Source organism: Gigantopelta aegis, chromosome 4, assembly GCF_016097555.1.
Source record: "Gigantopelta aegis isolate Gae_Host chromosome 4, Gae_host_genome, whole genome shotgun sequence".
Lineage (NCBI taxonomy): Eukaryota > Metazoa > Mollusca > Gastropoda > Neomphalida > Peltospiridae > Gigantopelta > Gigantopelta aegis.
In genome coordinates, this window is record NC_054702.1 from 15,459,479 (window position 1) to 15,479,165 (window position 19,687).

The following is a 19,687-nucleotide window of genomic DNA, read 5'->3' on the forward strand; positions in this document are numbered from 1 at the left end:
CCATGTTACATTTGCCACCGATAGTACGGGGTAAATCTGTAGCTGTACATTGTTCTCATGATCTGTAATTGACTATTATTTTGATCAATGTGTACATGGGTGTATGACCCTTTTTTCTGAGAAAAACACTCTACCTCACTAAACCTACAGAACCAGATCCGACTTCTCAAGAAGAAAGACATTTATATTAAAACATAATGGTAATGAGCTTTGAAAACTAACTTGCTTATTATATTTTCTAAATAAAAACACAAATCTGCATTGTATTTTATTAATAGCACTGACACGAAACTGCTAATTGTGCTTACGTTTAGCCGCATTATTGTAATAACATATTTGATTTATTCACCAACAGAAAACGTCATGGATGTGGATAACTTTACGTGGACGAATCGAACAGAGACGAACATTAACTTTATATGGGAGACTCCACATCTCAGGGAACCATTTACAAACGTAACCTACAGCTTTACCTGGAGCACACGTGATGGAAAATCTGATTCTACATCAGAAAACCATACATCTGTCTCAGATCTTACTCCCGGACAACTTTACACGTTTACACTTCATATCAATCTCTATGATGGTGAACGGTGGCTCAATTACACACACGAACCGTCTGTAACAGTAAGAACCAGTAAGCTGACTTCAGTTTCTTAGATGCATATTAAATAATTCAGTCAAAATTATATGTTTGTGTAATAATTTCTTGGCTCATTTATCAATATAATAAATGTTTTTATGGTTGTGCATTTACAATTCTGAGGATTGTTATGGGTTTCCAGTTAGAATCCTAACGTTATGTGTTTGGTTACAACTATAAGGGTTGCTGTGTGTTTGCAGTTACACTTCTACACCTATTTTGCAATACTTAAATAGGGGCGATGTATGTTGAAATAGTGAATACTATATTTGTACATAGACTGGATTAGGTAGTAGTATTCAGCAAAATTAATGTGGATGCTATTATCTGAAAGTACCAAATAGAGCTAATAGTTTGTCATGGAAGCAATCATGACGTTGCCTAACGTCCGATTGTGCCTTGTGTAGATCTATGATTATAATCATTGAAGACTTATCATTCAGATTTCTCAAAGATTAAATAATAAATTTGAGATACACGTTTATTATAATGAATCTGAATAACAATATCATATTTAGATATCAAAATCGTATCTCTGCACAAGGCAGAGTCAAAAGGGCGATAGACAAAGTCGTGATTGCTTCCATGGACCACTATCAGGTATTTATCTTTCACAGTGGAAAGTGTAAAATGTTTACCAATAGCTTTAGAATCACCTGTCCCTACCTGCATGACGTTTGGCAGTCCATGATGTTAAACACTCAGCGAAAACATACGTCCACAAGCCTTTTGGATTAGCATTGGCTAATATCAGTACTCTGAAACATTCGATTTAGAGACACACTAATACTTAGTTTTCAACAATTAATGAATTGCTGTCTGAATGAGTATTTTCCCATCCCAACCAACACCCGATAATCAGTGTATCAAAAGCCAAGTATATGCTGTTCTGGCATTAGGAATGTGCATATAAGAAGATCCTTTGCTGCTAACAGAAAATTGTAGCGGGTTTTCTGTGAAGACTACATGTCGGAATTGCGAAATATTTGCTATCCAGTAGTCGATGATTAAGTAATCAATGTGCTGTGGTTGTTTGGTGAACTAGGACTAGAAAGTAGGAAGTGCTCATTTATATTGGTGACTACAAAACTACCACGAAAAGTATGCTGAAGTGATTAATTTCCATCTATGTTATTACTTATCATGACAATAAACATTTGTTTCTAGATATAAGAAATGTATGTCCATGTTAAATTTACAAACAGTGTACAAACAATAAATATTATGCCATTTCATATAATTATAGAACCAAATCCTGCATCAAAGGGTACAACGAGTAATAAGTTAAAACCACCAGATATCACCATATATTTTGAACCTGCTAAAGGAATAGTTAACTACTACCAGGCAACGTTAACAGGAGGAAGTGAAAACGGTTACACCAAGAACGTGTCCAAGGATACAAATAATGTTACCTTCAGAGTTCTGTATGGAGACACAAAGTACACGATGACATTAGTAACACATACCAGCAACCTCACAAGTGAGCCATTCATCGAGGAGGTGAAAACTGACGTAACAAGTACGTTTCTGAGTTATGCATATTTTTTTGAAAGTGTAGATTGTATATCTCTCTATGGTCATTAGATATGCCAAATAATGTTCACAGTATGTTAGTTTTGTATTATCATGATGTCCATGCTAATAACATATATTAATTTGTTTTTTTAATATTGTACCTTTTTATAGTGTACCACTTGCTGAAAGATGAATTGTAGTTTTCTCCATAACGAGCTGACGTTGTCTAGCTTAATTTATAACTGATGTCATTGTGTAAAGTAACAGTGCCAACATAATACGTGTGTGTAGATTGGTACAGGGCAATCAACTTAACAGGGGAGGGGGGGGGGGGGTTCCGATGAAATTTCAGAAATATTTTACACTGCAACGTGCAAACTTACATTTGAATTTTTTTAATGCATGTAAACCCCCTCCCCCAAATACAATATGTAAAATAAATATTAAAAATCTCCATTATAACCACCAGTGACACCTGGGGCTTGTAACTCGAAGCATTCGGAAGGGCCTACTAAACTTATGGTAGTCAAAGAAAGCAATACTAATACTGTAGGTGTGTAACACAAACCACTCGTCATTTTACTCCTGATCTAGGACAGGAGTACATTTCCAGATTTACAACAAAATTTAGTTCTACCCCAGACCAGTCGTAGCATGGACGTAACATTAGTTTGTGTGATAAAAAGGCAAAGAGTGTAATGGTTCTAACCCTAATGACGTCAGGTAATAGGATTTAAAGTGCACATTCAGAAAACGTTGTTGTAGCACATGCATGTCATGGACACAGGTGTCGGCTCTCGCCCGCTCCTCCCTCCAGGGCAGGAAAGGGTTGGGGGTGAGTCGGAGAGGGGCACAAGTAGCCCGACTGGGATCGGAAGCGGGCGAGGGTGGTGTTTTTTGTGCTATTGAATTTGCACATGTCCCGTGGGATTATAGTGAAACAGAAACTGTTGCGTAATTTTATGAAGGTAATTTGGACGCATAATTTAGAACGGTTCACCGAACTTGAAATAGAGCTAGTTTGTTTGTTTTGACTTAGTTGATCGAATGCTAGCTCGTTGCTGGAATCTTGTATTCATGGAGGCTGTGGTGGGTTTACTCCCATAGATGCCCCCTGTTAGTCCTTAGAAGGAATCAGCTGTTGGGAATCGTTTTGAGTGTCCCGAAAAGGGCACTGTAGATTTGTGGGAGGCATCCTATGGGAGTCTCGTTGAACTGAATTGTGCGCGACGTTAGAAGATAATCTTAGAAAACAAATGCATTGATCGCAATTGGTGTATGCTTCTCTATCTGTAATTACAGTCTTATGTTAATTACGTGATTTGTAATTTATTTAACGACACCTCAGCACATTTGATAAACTACTAATATTTCATGTCTAACATGATTATTTCGTCACTTCGGGCGCGAGACGGGGTGTGAGAGCACGAGGGACCCGCTGGGCCGCTGCTGCCACAGGCTACTCCTTTCAAAAGTAAGCATCCGATTTTTATAGATAGGACAGTATATAATAGTCTTTGAAATATCAGACGTTGGGCACTAATTGGGGGGGGGGGGGGATCCATTCAAGTACACCAAGGGCGATTGGTTCTGCGTCGACCTATCGCACCCCAAGCGAGCACTCTACCACTGAACTACATCCACCCGTTTGTTGTCAGTACGTGTTATAAGCATTTACTATGGATCTAAATGTTGGAAACAAGAGAATCCCCTTGTAAATGTAAGTCTTTCGAGTTAAGTCGTGTTCCTCTAGCTTTACGTATGCTATAGTACACAATAGTTGATAACAGATTACAATATTTGCTGTAGCGTTCATTCCAGGCCTGGAATAGATAAATCTGCTTACAAGATCATTGCCTATTGAACCTTTATAACTAGATAGATAGTATTTTGCCTTTCTCATTCTGGACTGTGTTTAGTTGAACATGTAGGAATATTTCCCCTAATACTAGTGTATATTAGCAACTAGTGTTCAGTATTCGACCTGAAAATGGTATTCGAATATTCGATGGAAATGACGAGCGAATATTGGAATAGTAACTAAACAACAACAAACTCGTCAAACTAACGGGGTTTTTTATAGTTTGAATTGTGTAACAGACTTTTAATAATCTCCCAAAAAGCAAGTTACGACAGAAAATAAATAAAAATTATAATGCCGTAGTGAATGGTAGCCATAATATGAGAAGGAGAAACATCAATTCACAAGTTCACAAGACTAAATTTTAAAAAGTAAATAAAGCATTTTTTTTCAATAATGGTGCATTACCCCAAAACAGCTAGTACTAGTTATATATATATAGACTTCTTGCGTAACCAGAAAAACATATGGATCCTTTCTATGGCCGTTTCTATGGGTGTGTAATAGATACATATATCTATGCTACTCGTTGTCTACTTCTCTGTCTAGTCATGGCAGCTTTTGTTGCTTTCTGGATGAAACCAATATGATTATCATAGTTTAATAACATGTTCGACCATTCATGTTTTGAATGTGATATATAGCAAATAAATATTAAATATTGCCAGCCGATCGTCCAAATGACGGGTTTTTGGGGGGAGGTTTTTTTTGAAGAAAACAATGTAATTACTGGAAAGTAACTTTACTAGGAATGTTAATCTCTTTAATTAACGTTAGTCTCTTTAATTAAGGGCGAGCCATAGCCCAGTGGTAAAGTGCTTACCCGATGCGCGGTCAGTCTGAGATCGATCCCCGTCGGTGGGCCCACTGGGCTATTTCTCGTTCCAGCCTGTGCACCACGCCTGGTATATCAAAGGCCGTGGTATGTACTACCCTGTCTGTACGATGATCCATTTAAAAGAACCCTTGATGGTAATCGAAAAGAGTAGCCCATGAAGTGGCGACAGCGGGTTTCCTCTCTCAATATCTGTGTGGTCCTTAACCATATGTCTGACGCCATATAACCGTAAAATAAAACGTGTTGAGTGCATTTTAAAAAAAAACATTTCTTTCTTTTTTCTTTCTTTAATTAAATTAACTTACATTACAACTTCTAAAATATCACACGGCAGCCTTCATAGGTACATGCATATTTTGTTCATAAATTGGTTAGGGTGAAATTGATCATAATGTGTCACAACAGTTTATAGGGTGTATACTACCAAATCAAATCCCATAGACGACAATAGTAACATATGTGGCTAAAACTCCTACCTGTAACGTATCAACCGACATAAACGCCACGGATATAAATACTACCACCCCTTACACTTAAAGTGAATCAGAAAAAAATGGGGGTCAAGCTGCTCGTTTCTGAGGTAACGGGTGGCGTCTATGACTACCCTAGTTTCGCACAAAATTCGAGTACTTTTTTTTAGGGGTACCCCATACATGTTTCAAGCACAAGGCTACTTGACACATTGGTACTAGATGAAATAAAATTGCAATTTTTTTTTACCCAGATGAAACTATTATTTTTTACAACCAACACACTCTCATTTATAACCAATCACAGGACTTGTGGTCTTCACTTCTCTATCAAAAGTTGGGTGCACCTCGAACTTTGACCCAGCCGGAAGTTATTTGGTTTAGTACTACCTATACTGAGAACATACATTTTTCAAAAAGTGTCCAGCTATGTGTCTTTATGACAACCAGGATCTGGTGTATTCTGACATAAACTGACAACCTCACTGAAACTGTTGTTTCTACAGTGCAACCTAATATAATGTACACCTCAAAAAGCATATATATTGCATATAGTTTTGTACAAATGCAATATATGTCATATTAAACAACAAAATGTTTTAAAATAAAACTCCAGAAGATATTTACTTTCAGTTGGGTGTGTGTACTCAGGTATATATGTAAGAGGCAACAAAGATAGTCAGAGTACCTCTACCCCTTTAAAGAATTCCATTAAAACACATATGCACTTGATTGACCTCTAGATTATGAAGACCTTAACAGGCACATCAAAGAAATATCAGTATTAAAAAAATACACTGTCTGAGGAAGGAAACACAAACATGACTGTACCTGTATGAAGTAATGACTTAATGTCCTGAACATTTGTTTTTGGAGGAAATCCTGTATGCTGGGTGTGGGTGTCTTCAAGTTACTAGGTGTGCGAATTTCAAATCCATCGGCCATGCTGATTTTCATAATGAACCATCAAAACTATTGGCAGCCACCAATATTCTTGACTATATTTTATTTATAGCCTACTGTAGTTGGAGGTTTTAATAGTTGTGATATCTGGAATAATCATGCAGCTTTAACACATTTATTTTTGATTAATTTCTGAAAAAAACACTATTTTTAAATGACAAAATTACCCGAACATCTATTTTCTTGCATTATTTTCTAATCCAGATGAATACAATATGTACATTAGATGTATTCCTACAATCTGTAATCCAGCATTGTATTTAGCTAGTAACATTAGGTAATACAGCTTTAACAATAAAATAAATTATCAACTTAATCCAAGGTAGATAATTAAATCTGAAAAAAATTGGTTCTGAATCTAGTATAAACTCAAAATGCTTTTCATGAGAGCTAACTAAGTGATTATTAAGAGAAAAAAATGATCTGGAGATCTAAGTATATGTTTAACAACCTTATTGTTATGTACAAATAAGAACAGAAGGCACAATAGTGACAACAAATTTAAGTATGTTTTTGGTAAAGTTTTTCTTCAAATTTACTTTAAATTTTGCATAAAACTACAAATTTGTCTAAAATATAACTTAGCACCCTATAAATATGTCAAAATGACAATAAAAATCAACTTCTTTACAAATTTGAGTTTTCAGAATTTCATACATAAGAAATTAACAATGTTAATGGAAACTAAAGACATTAACCCACTATTGTCACATGTTATTTTTAATATAAAAATAAATTGCTATTAAAATCTTAGTTCAGGTTGCCTATATATAATACCATATTTAAGAGCAGTTGTATATGGCAAGTCAAATACCATGTAAAAAGAAATTATTGAAATCTTTACAGTATGAATTATAGGCCAAAACCAACTTTTCTTCAGTGCTAACGTTGATTCAAACTCCATTCAGAGCAATGTACAGAGATTATTGTCAAGGTCAAGGTCATTGTGAACTTGCATGATCGAGTGATGGCTAATTAATCAACCAGTATAGTTTAATTAAATAAAATGACAAAACCATAATATTTTTTATTATGCACTGAATATGTGCTATAGGGTGTATACTACCAAATCAAATCCCATAGACGACAATAGTAACATATGTGGCTAAAACTCCTACCTGCAACGTATCAACCGACATAAACGCCACGGATATAAATACTACCACCCCTTACACTTAAAGTGAATCAGAAACAAATGGGGTCAAGCTGCTCGTTTCTGAGGTAACGGGTAGCGTCTATGACTACCCTAGTTTCGCACAAAATTCGAGTACTTTTTTTTACAGGTACCCCATACATGTTTCAAGCACAAGGCTACTTGACACATTGGTACTAGATGAAATAAAATTGCAATTTTTTTTTACCCAGATGAAACTATTATTTTTTACAACCAACACATTCTCATTTATAACCAATCACAGGACTTGTGGTCTTCACTTCTCTATCAAAAGTTGGGTGCACCTCGAACTTTGACCCAGCCGGAAGTTATTTGGTTTAGTACTACCTATACTGAGAACATACATTTTTCAAAAAGTGTCCAGCTATGTGTCTTTATGACAACCAGGATCTGGTGTATTCTGACATAAACTGACAACCTCACTGAAACTGTTGTTTCTACAGTGCAACCTAATATAATGTACACCTCAAAAAGCATATATATTGCATATAGTTTTGTACAAATGCAATATATGTCATATTAAACAACAAAATGTTTTAAAATAAAACTCCAGAAGATATTTACTTTCAGTTGGGTGTGTGTACTCAGGTATATATGTAAGAGGCAACAAAGATAGTCAGAGTACCTCTACCCCTTTAAAGAATTCCATTAAAACATATGCACTTGATTGACCTCTAGATTATGAAGACCTTAACAGGCACATCAAAGAAATATCAGTATTAAAAAAATACACTGTCTGAGGAAGGAAACACAAACATGACTGTACCTGTATGAAGTAATGACTTAATGTCCTGAACATTTGTTTTTCGAGGAAATCCTGTATGCTGGGTGTGGGTGTCTTCAAGTTACTAGGTGTGCGAATTTCAAATCCATCGGCCATGCTGATTTTCATAATGAACCATCAAAACTATTGGCAGCCACCAATATTCTTGACTATATTTTATTTATAGCCTACTGTAGTTGGAGGTTTTAATAGTTGTGATATCTGGAATAATCATGCAGCTTTAACACATTTATTTTTGATTAATTACTGAAAAAAAACACTATTTTTAAATGACAAAATTACCCGAACATCTATTTTCTTGCATTATTTTCTAATCCAGATGAATACAATATGTACATTAGATGTATTCCTACAATCTGTAATCCAGCATTGTATTTAGCTAGTAACATTAGGTAATACAGCTTTAACAATAAAATAAATTATCAACTTAATCCAAGTTAGATAATTAAATCTGAAAAAAATTGGTTCTGAATCTAGTATAAACTCAAAATGCTTTTCATGAGAGCTAACTAAATGATTATTAAGAGAAAAAAATGATCTGGAGATCTAAGTATATGTTTAACAACCTTATTGTTATGTACAAATAAGAACAGAAGGCACAATAGTGACAACAAATTTAAGTATGTTTTTGGTAAAGTTTTTCTTCAAATTTACTTTAAATTTTGCATAAAACTACAAATTTGTCTAAAATATAACTTAGCACCCTATAAATATGTCAAAATGACAATAAAAATCAACTTCTTTACAAATTTGAGTTTTCAGAATTTCATACATAAGAAATTAACAATGTTAATGGAAACTAAAGACATTAACCCACTATTGTCACATGTTATTTTTAATATAAAAATAAATTGCTATTAAAATCTTAGTTCAGGTTGCCTATATATAATACCATATTTAAGAGCAGTTGTATATGGCAAGTCAAATACCATGTAAAAAGAAATTATTGAAATCTTTACAGTATGAATTATAGGCCAAAACCAACTTTTCTTCAGTGCTAACGTTGATTCAAACTCCATTCAGAGCAATGTACAGAGATTATTGTCAAGGTCAAGGTCATTGTGAACTTGCATGATCGAGTGATGGCTAATTAATCAACCAGTATAGTTTAATTAAATAAAATGACAAAACCATAATATTTTTTATTATGCACTGAATATGTGCTATAGGGTGTATACTACCAAATCAAATCCCATAGACGACAATAGTAACATATGTGGCTAAAACTCCTACCTGCAACGTATCAACCGACATAAACGCCACGGATATAAATACTACCACCCCTTACACTTAAAGTGAATCAGAAACAAATGGGGTCAAGCTGCTCGTTTCTGAGGTAACGGGTAGCGTCTATGACTACCCTAGTTTCGCACAAAATTCGAGTACTTTTTTTTACAGGTACCCCATACATGTTTCAAGCACAAGGCTACTTGACACATTGGTACTAGATGAAATTGCAATTTTTTTTTACCCAGATGAAACTATTATTTTTTACAACCAACACACTCTCATTTATAACCAATCACAGGACTTGTGGTGTTCACTTCTCTATCAAAAGTTGGGTGCACCTCGAACTTTGACCCAGCCGGAAGTTATTTGGTTTAGTACTACCTATAGGGACATTCCTGAATTTGCTGCGATTTTAAAAATGTTATCGACTAACTGAGACTTTTAAAAGATTTTAATAACATATCAAATATATTTTTCTGCATAAAATAGCAGTGGCTGTGTATTAAACGTGTTTCTGATTGTTCTAATATTTGTGCTAAGTTAAATTTCATTTTATTTCCTAAAAACACCAGAAACACATTGAATATACAGACACCGATATTCTAAACAAGAAAATATATTTAATATGTAAGTTTAATTGTAGAAATATTTTATTAGTCGGAAACATCTTACAATGTAGCAAACACAGGAATGTCCCTTTCATTAGGGACCGTGGACACTTTCTTAATATGATGAGCATGATAGCGATGTTTTCCTGTACTGAAGGAATACTTTTTAAACACCTTTTTTTTTCTTTTTCTTTTTTAAAGAGTAAAAATTAAGCCCCTAAAATGAAAATGTTCTTTTATGGGGAAATAACTCTGTTTAGCAAATATTGACAGAAAACCTTTAAAAATTGGCACAGTAAACTTAAACCTTATTTTGGGTTAAAGTACCGTTAGTAGCATTTACCTATAAATATTTCCACTAACTTGTCTTTAAAATAACCTCAATTGTTTTTTTTCAAGCACCCAAAAAGGACCATTGACTTGTCTTAAGTATATTGTACATGAATACAGTTACTGGTATATCCTATTTTTTAAACATTTGTTACATTAATTAAATCAACCTAATTAGACATTGTATGCATAATATATTAGACATTATATGCAAAATAGATATATAATATATTTAATGATAGTAGTTAATAATTGAGTCGTCTGAAGTTTATTATGTAAAAGGTGTTCTTTTTCTATCGAACACGTGCAAAGGATCCTTACGAAATACAGTATTGGGTAAATACAAAGAAGGTCGTCGGCAGTGCAAATCAAAAGAGGACAAGCGGTCAGAACAACGAAAATGTTAAAATGGCCTTGCGTATTATATTATAGATTAAAACAAATAGTTGGGCAGTTAACACCCAATATTTGACTGAATTGTGCACTTTTGGTTAAAAGCATAAAATATGGCACATAGATACCATGACTCATTACAAACATTTTGAGATACGGACCCAATTTAGGAGCGCCCTCTGCTGGCCAGGGAGGATCTACAAATGTCCTCTTGCCCATTTAGTGATGCAGCTACAAAAATTAAAACATTTGTGCACTTTTGGCTAAAAGCATGGAACGTAACATATATACACATTAACCCATTACAAACATTTTCAGATATGGACCCAAATCAGCAGCGCCCCCTGATGGCCAGGGAGGATTTTAAAATGTCACCCACCTCCTTTTAGTAAAGAAGCTAACAAAACAATTGTGCACTTTTGGTTGATAACTTGGAAGTACTTGCATTTAAATGCATTATTTTACCCATTGTTAATGCTGCATCAATTCTAAATTCTAAATGTAATTATGAATAGATGAGATGAATGCGGGTGCAGATTTGGGGTGTGAGAGTGCAAGATAAGCACTATTTTTGGTGTGAAGTATTTGTATTGTCATGCAATGAAGCAATCATATGTAACATGCACACCAAATGCATTGTATATATCATGAAACTTTTAAACATAGATACAATGACGCATTACAAACAGTCAGCAGCAGCGCCTGGTGACCGTGGAGAATAACATAAATGTTTCCACCCTCCCATAGAGGAAGTCCTATTCAAAATATCACAAGATGAATATTTATAAAATTGACAAAATATGTAGACAATATTTTAAATGGAAACGCTGCAACACTTATTGTGAGTCTTACCAGCATTTTTGCTTTGGTGTCATTCTGTTCTAGACAAGGCAAAGTTTCCTTGGAATACAGGTTAGTGTAGTCACGGCAAAGATTAACCTGATTACGATTTGTAATACATAGTGCTAACTTCATATATCACTGCTCATACATGCAGTTTCTATGGAACATTTCAGTTCAGACCTTTTTTGTATGCACATCTAGTGAAACATCCTTTTAGGATCTTGCAACCACACGTATCCAAATTCACAGTAAGCTTTTGGCACCATATGCACAGTATACAGGACTGCCTCTCTTTTGCAAACGTCCATCCCAACCCCTCTGGAGTAGATGCATTGTGTTCACTCTGGTAATTGGTGGACCGTATACCAGCTTGGCATTCAACTCATGTTGAGTGCTGCAATAAGGCATCCTGAGTGGGTGGAATAGATTCCATTGTCTTTCTCTTCTGGCAGTACATCACATTCCTTACTTTTTAAACATGTATTAGGTCACTATTCCAGTAACTGGAAGTATGGAGCATCTTTATCTATGAAGGTGTAAGGGTTAAGCATAAAAAGTACGGGTTACATCAGGGTAGCAGCTTTTGAGGTAGGGACAGAAATGTATCTTTACCCAAGATGCCATAAAATGTAAATATTTGCCTGTACCAAAGGCAACCCAAATACTGACATTTTGATTCACGATAATCAAATGATAGACCTTGCTAATTAGGATGACAAGCCTATGCGTGTTAACAGTGTACACAACACTTGACAAAACCGTTTATAATAGCATCCTGAACATGAATTAAAAGCCTATTGTCCGAACCAAATTGTTAACAACTACAAAAAATTACTCTCCTACCTTTAATTGCCGTTAGATTTCCTCCAAAGTTTGTCCAGACACAAATCACAAAAAACCCACTACAAATATACAGATTCCACACACGAGACTGCAACGATGTCGCCGATATTGTCTTTGCTGAGATTGCATAGGACAAAAATACATGCAGTATTCTGCCGTCTGCCATGTTGCTTGTTTATGGAATGCTCTTCAAGAGGGGTGAAAGCCTCCAAAGTATGTGACACAATTAATATGAAATCGATGATCTCTAGTGGTATCATTAAAATAATAATAATAATAATAATAAAAAATAATAATATGACATCATCACGTTTGCTTTTATATCATAACATGTTATGACGTTGTTAGATTAAGTCCTATCCTTTCACCCCTCTTTAAGAATATTCCATAAAAAGTCAAAATGGCAGCTGATACAAAATTACATGCTTTTTTCCCTATGCGCTCTCAGCGAAGTCGATATAGGTGACATGGTTATCATCTGGTATGTGGAATCCGTGTCATTGTAATGGTTTTTTCAAGATTTGTGTCTGGACAAACTTTGGAGGCAATCTAACGGCAATTAAAGGTAGGAGAGTAATATTTCGTAGTTGTTAACAATTTGGTTCGGACAATAGTATCTGCTTCCTCATGATGGCATTGAACGCTCGGTTCCTGGAAGAATCGCTATGACACCATGTCTAATAATAATTTTCTTGTCTTCAGGGCAGTCTATAGTGATAATTTTGGTAGTGAGGAATGCAAAAATGATAAACGAGAACGTCTCAACCAAATGTTGAGCACACCAAAAACTTGAGGTAATTTCTGGTGTAAACTTTGAACCTAGCCGCTTGAATGCGAGGTAAGCATCAGAAAACGTTTGTTACAGAAATTTAAAACCATTAATTAAAATTCTGTTAAAGCTGTTCACTGACGAAATGAGCAAACACACTACCTGTGGCCAAAAGTCGGTGAATTATATTGATTTATTGCCATAATCACATTTATTCTGAAGGAAAACTGGTGTGGTTCACGTAAGACCTATAATCTACAAGCAGTTTTGTTACTTTACCAATACATTACAGTGAATTATAGTCTAAATAATAATAAACCTATATGTTCAAATACTATAACCTATTCAACAATCGTGTAATTTGTTTTTACAAATTTACCAAATTCTGATGTAAAATACGTCTGGTTAAGACCTTCCAACGTATGTTGAGACAATCTGACTAAAGTTGAGGTCTTCGGTCGTAGGTCTGGAGAGATGCAGTCTCGTAGATACGATAACGTAGCGCTGGCATCGACACGGTCTTCTGTAACCGAGACGTAGGCGAAAGTTTCCGTTACAATACAGTAACTAGCAGTCTCGGTGCTGTTAATCTATTGATTTGATAGTATAATCGTAAATAATAATTATTAATGTATAAGTATATATATATATATATATATATATATATATCATATAATATCTTACATTTTCAGTGCAATCAAAGTATGTGATATTTTTCAGATCACATACTTTAAGAATTTGATAACTTTGCAAATTAGATGTAAATTAGTCGAGGTCTCGGCACTAGGTTTATTGACATTTAAGCAAATGTACTTGGTTGACAGTCCATGATTGACATATGCATTCATAGTCATCAAATAAAAACATTTTTATGACAATTTGACACTGAAAGCTATCCAGCGTTCAGAAAACAAAAAACGTTAGGCATAACTTTATTTTGATGTAAGGACATCCAAAATGACGTCATTCGAGTTTGACGTCATTTCCATTAAAAAATACACCGCGCCACATATTCTTACGTCATTTGAATATCTAATAATGGCGGACTGGAATTAAAGTTGCGTGTACAGTTTACAAAAACACGTTGTATTAAGGTCTCACTACACAGATCACTTCCGGGTGAGAGTTCATTCATCACGGTCCACTATAGTTCCTAATTGTGACACATGTTATGGTTCACATATTCACTTCTAGGAAATGGTGAAGAATTAAAACAATATGTATGTTTAATGGTAAGCCTTCTGGCTGTATTTTGCCCATGTCATTTTGTATTATTGTGCATCGACCTTTTGGGACATGGGTATATAGCGCAAGTGACAGCCGGAGTGAATCGGTTAATGAACCACCTGTTCGGACCGGTACTACAGCCAGATGCGGTCATATAGCAAAAAACTGAGACGGAAATGTTCTCAATTTTGGAGTGGAAATAAATGCTTATATAATGTATGTTCGCAATGGTGTATGTTGTTAGTGCCAACGAGAACCCGTTCTATGGGCAATCTTCGCTTGAAGTTGGGCAGTTTAACATGGGTTTCAATGGCAGATGACATCTGTGTAGTGAGACCTAAGCTTGAGTTTATATGATAAAGAAATTATTACCCTCGTGTATTTCGGTATCGTCAATATCATATATTAGGAATAAAAATAATGTATTATGCTTGCCAGAGGCTCGCATAATACAATTTTATTCCTAATATATGATATTGGCGATACCGAAAACCACTCTGGTAATAACCTCTATATATATATCACGAGTAGCGAACTACAAACTACAAAATGAAAATTGATGGTGACCAAATTTGAAGAATTAGCATCTCACCAAAACTACGCCCAAAGACCTCAACTTTAATCAGTAGGCTATGTCTCAACAAGCGTCCGAAAGCCTCAAGCAGACACATTTCACAGCGAAGTTCAATGGGAATAAAATGTTCGACAATTGTTGAATAGGTTATGGAATTTGAATAGGTTATGGAATTTGAACATCTCATATAATTGTTTAGACTGTAATTGACTGTAATTTGTTGGTAAAATTTAATTGCTTCTTTGAGATTATCGGTCACATGTAAACGACACCAGTTTGCCTGCAGAATAAAAGTGATTGCGACGACAACTAAAATCGCCGATTTTCAGCCACAAGCAGTTTCTATCATCATTTCGCCAGCCTACAGCATTACCCAAATTTTAATTAATGGTTTTGAAATTCTGTAACAATAGTGTTCTCATACTTTTCTTGCATTCAAACGGCAAGATTCAAGTCAATAGGTCTACACCGGAAATTACAGCACAATATTGGGGTGCACAATATTTGGTTGATTTCTCTTTTCCTACGCGTATGAATATGTAAAGAAGTAACAATTAACAATTCCAGTAGATGTAAAATGTCATAAATATAACGTGTATAAAGAATATGTTTAAGTGATTTCAACACATGGGCTGATTTCTTTGAGTATAATATACTTAAAACCTTTTGTCAATGTCGGTTTAAACAACTAACATTAAAATACTATCAATAAGCAAACACGAATTCATGACGTAATACATAAAATGTATAACAAACTAAAGTATTCATGACATGTTTAACACTGCACTTCAAGGATACTTACTTTAATTTGAAATGTGTATTTTAGAACCACCAAAGCTGGATAAGTATGTAATAATTTCGATACCTAAGGAGTTGGAGCAGCCACAAAGAAAAGAAACTCGATTTAATGTGCAACTTTGTGGCAGGTGCCTCATCGATAAAACAAATGGACGAATCATATTTGTGGCAATGATAGTTTGCAAGACCGGAGTGACATGCGAGCAAGGTATTAGACAATTATTATTATTATTTTTGTTTTTTGTTATTGTAATTATTCTTTCAAAATGATGAACTATTGTTTTAGTATTATGAAGAATATTTCTCTATTATTATTATGAACTCTAACTCTCTGAATTATACAGTATTTATGAACTATTACTCTGTGCGAACTGCTTCCTTTAGTTACATGTAATCCTCTGATATATAATTTAGTATGCTGGATATGTATTTTCATTTTAACATAATGTTGTATCCATATTCTGTTAGTTTTCATCTTTTATAAAAACTGGTTCATCTAATAATTGTATTATGTACAAATATAGTTGCACAAGTATGAAATTACTGTATGGTATCTTATGTCAACTATGAATGTTTATGTGTTACTAATAAGTTATTAATAAAGTAATTTTGAATTATAGACATACATCGACCTAAAAACATTACAAGCTGGTATTCCTGGAATAGAAACAACTTTAAAGGGATATACCGACCAACTCCAGATACGTGGTTAATAGGTAACTTCAACACGATGATTGTTATATACTCTGTCAAAAAAGAAACGCATAAGTAATAGGGAAAGAAGAAAAGTGTTTGATTTTACAAAATATCGTTTTTTGTACAATGTTGCTGAATGACCATGTTTGTTAATGTTCCTGGAATGGAACAGCATGCCCAAATGCACCCTAAATCAAATTTAACGCACGTTGTGGCACGTTGTGCACGCCACATGAACGTCCATCAGAGCACCATTTCACGCCTCTGGGACAGGTACCAGCAGTTTCAGTCAGCTGAAGACCGGCCCAGAAGTGGAAGACCTCGCATAACAACGGCAGCACAAGATCGCCTACATCCGGGTTCTGCACTTGCGCCACCGAAATGCCACAGCAACGAACACTAGGAGACCGTATATTGGCCCCGTCCTGCGACGTCAACATCGACATTTACGTGTTCGCTGGTGCACGAATGTACAGGGGTGGAACTTGGGAAACTGGCGGCGAGTATGGTTCAGCGACGAGTCACGTTTCCTTCTACAGCGATGTGATGGACGACAACGTGTTTACAGACGCCGCAATGAAAGTTTTGCCAATAACTGCGTCGCCCAAGGTGACAGATTCGGTGGAGGGAGTGTCATGATATGGGGAGCCATCTCATACACCGGCAGAAGTGAACTTGTGTTCGTACAAGGCAACCTGACAGCTGTACGCTACCGAGATGAAATTCTTCGCCGTCACATGCTTCCCATTTTGGATCGACAGAGAGAACTCTTTCAGCAGGACAATGCCAGGCCGCATACGGCACGTGTAACAATGGATTTCCTACATAATGAGAACATTAATGTGCTACCATGGTCATCAAGGTCGCCAGTTCTCAACCCCATTGAACATCTATGGGACGAACTGGACAGACGTGTACGCCAGCGTGACCCGGAGCCTCAGACGCTTCCGCAACTGTCACATGCACTGCAGGAAGAATGGACTAGGATTCCACGTGCCCGGATTCAGAGACTCATTCAGTCTATGCCAAGGACATGTCGCGCAGTGATTGCTGCTGCTGGTGGCCACACATGGTACTGATTTCAGAGCCCTCGTGCGACGCTGTTTGATGACGAAAACGCCTCCACTGCCGTCAGTCCATAGCAAGAACATTGTCACATACTCTTGTCAAATTCGACTGTGATACGATCATAAACAACAAAATTATGCCACTTTGTATTAAAGAGATAATTCTATGAATATTTCGCCTATGCGTTTCTTTTTTGACAGAGTATATATTAATCATCTTTATAACTTTGAAATAAACAGAAATATTGTAGATCGAAAAGATGCAAGAATATTAGATTATATTTTTGTTTAATCTGAACGACAAAACCATTAACAAAATATACAAAATCGTATCTATTAAAAAACAGTCAAAAGATGTTTTGACAAGATTACTCTCATTAAGCACAGTGATTTGTTATATTTTATGTTTCTTGTAATTCAACGTTTTATAAATTTGACGTTTCTAATCACACGATATATACCCATTCAACTCTGCATTGTTCAGAGATACGGTCTTGATCACAGACAACAGTTATGTAGTTCATACACACACACACACACACACACACACACACACACACATACACACATATATATATAGTTACATAGATAGATAGATAGATAGACAGACAGAGAGACAGATATATATATATATATATATATATATATATATATATATATATATATATATATATATATTATTATATATATATATATCATACAGCAGAAATATATAATTTATATCCACTTTTCCAAAGAGACGACAGCACACATATGGCAAATACTTTAGTTTCATGAATTTCTAATTTGATTTTAGATAAACCTGATAATGCTATAAATAATATCAGTTTCGAGGTTGGAAGTGGTAAAGATTGTTCGAAGAAGCCAACCGAATACTGTAATGGCCCCTTGGACACAGGGTCACAATACAGGTTAGTGCAGTTTGTGAATGGTGTCTTGACATCACACATAGGACTATGTTTGACCAGTATAGGACTAGTTAATGATAAATTAACTTTTACTAGAATGTGAGCACATGAGATTATTATCAACTGATTGTGAATCTAGTTGAGCTTAATACTAATGTACGTATCTTTGTTTAGTTCTAGTCTTCAAGCATTTGTCTTGTGACACGTGTTATGGATTTTATAGTATAGTTATTTTCATAGCACAATAATTAATTACCAGGTTAAATAAATATATCCTTGAAGGAATATCATATTTTTAACGTTTTTGTTACTTTTTGTTTCTACTCGACGAAGTCATATGACGAGATTAATGTTTTGACAACAGCGACAACGTCAACGTTTACGTTTATCTCAACGTTAAGAAGTTTTAACACTTAATAAATATAAATGTTTCTTCAAATGCAGTATAAAATTTATGGCCTGTACAACTGCTGGTTGCACACAGTCACAGTTTCAAGATGGATATTTTACCAAAGGTATGTTTTTAAGTACTGGGATATTTAATCAAAATTGACTCTAAACGAGAGCTATGTAATATGATGTTCTAAAATACATTGGTATAAACTGCACACATCGCCGTTTGAGGGGAGCTATCACTATGATATGTAGTACAAAAATATTGCGTATGAATGCTGAATATGGCAATATCGTAAATGGCTGTCAATAATATAAAGCGAACAATTAATCACTCTCCTCAATTTGCTTGAAAATGAGGTCTGAAAGTGGGCACTATCATGTACTAGTATTTATAGTATTCGATACATAATAAAATATGTTACCATTACTTTTGTTGGTAAGATAGGAATATTAATATGGGAAATGTTGGGGTTTTGGGGTTTATTTTATTAATTTTATTTTCAGATCCCTCGATAGAAATGAAATATTGACTGCAACCAAAAACCCTTATCAATAGTGTCAAGAAGCTAACCATCTCACTGACATTCAACCCATGTCAGTGGCATTCCATCATACATTATACAAGACATAACTACGCTAGTAATGAATCAAATTCGATATAAAATAGATGTGTGCCCTTCTTTCCATTGGAATATATATATATATATATATATATATATATATATATATATATATATATATATATATACTCTTC

The 19,687-nt window shown here is 35.0% G+C and overlaps 1 protein-coding gene across 1 annotated transcript in view; it reads left to right on the forward strand.

The window, feature by feature from the left end:
- Positions 1–19,687, forward strand: part of LOC121369711 (receptor-type tyrosine-protein phosphatase T-like) — a 44,020-nt gene that overhangs the window by 6,768 nt on the left and 17,565 nt on the right. Inside the window, exons 5-7 of the mRNA XM_041494763.1 lie at positions 356–586; positions 1,890–2,165; positions 18,426–18,540. Of these exons, the coding sequence (XP_041350697.1) occupies positions 356–586; positions 1,890–2,165; positions 18,426–18,540 (622 nt within the window). The remainder of the gene's footprint in view (positions 1–355; positions 587–1,889; positions 2,166–18,425; positions 18,541–19,687) is intronic.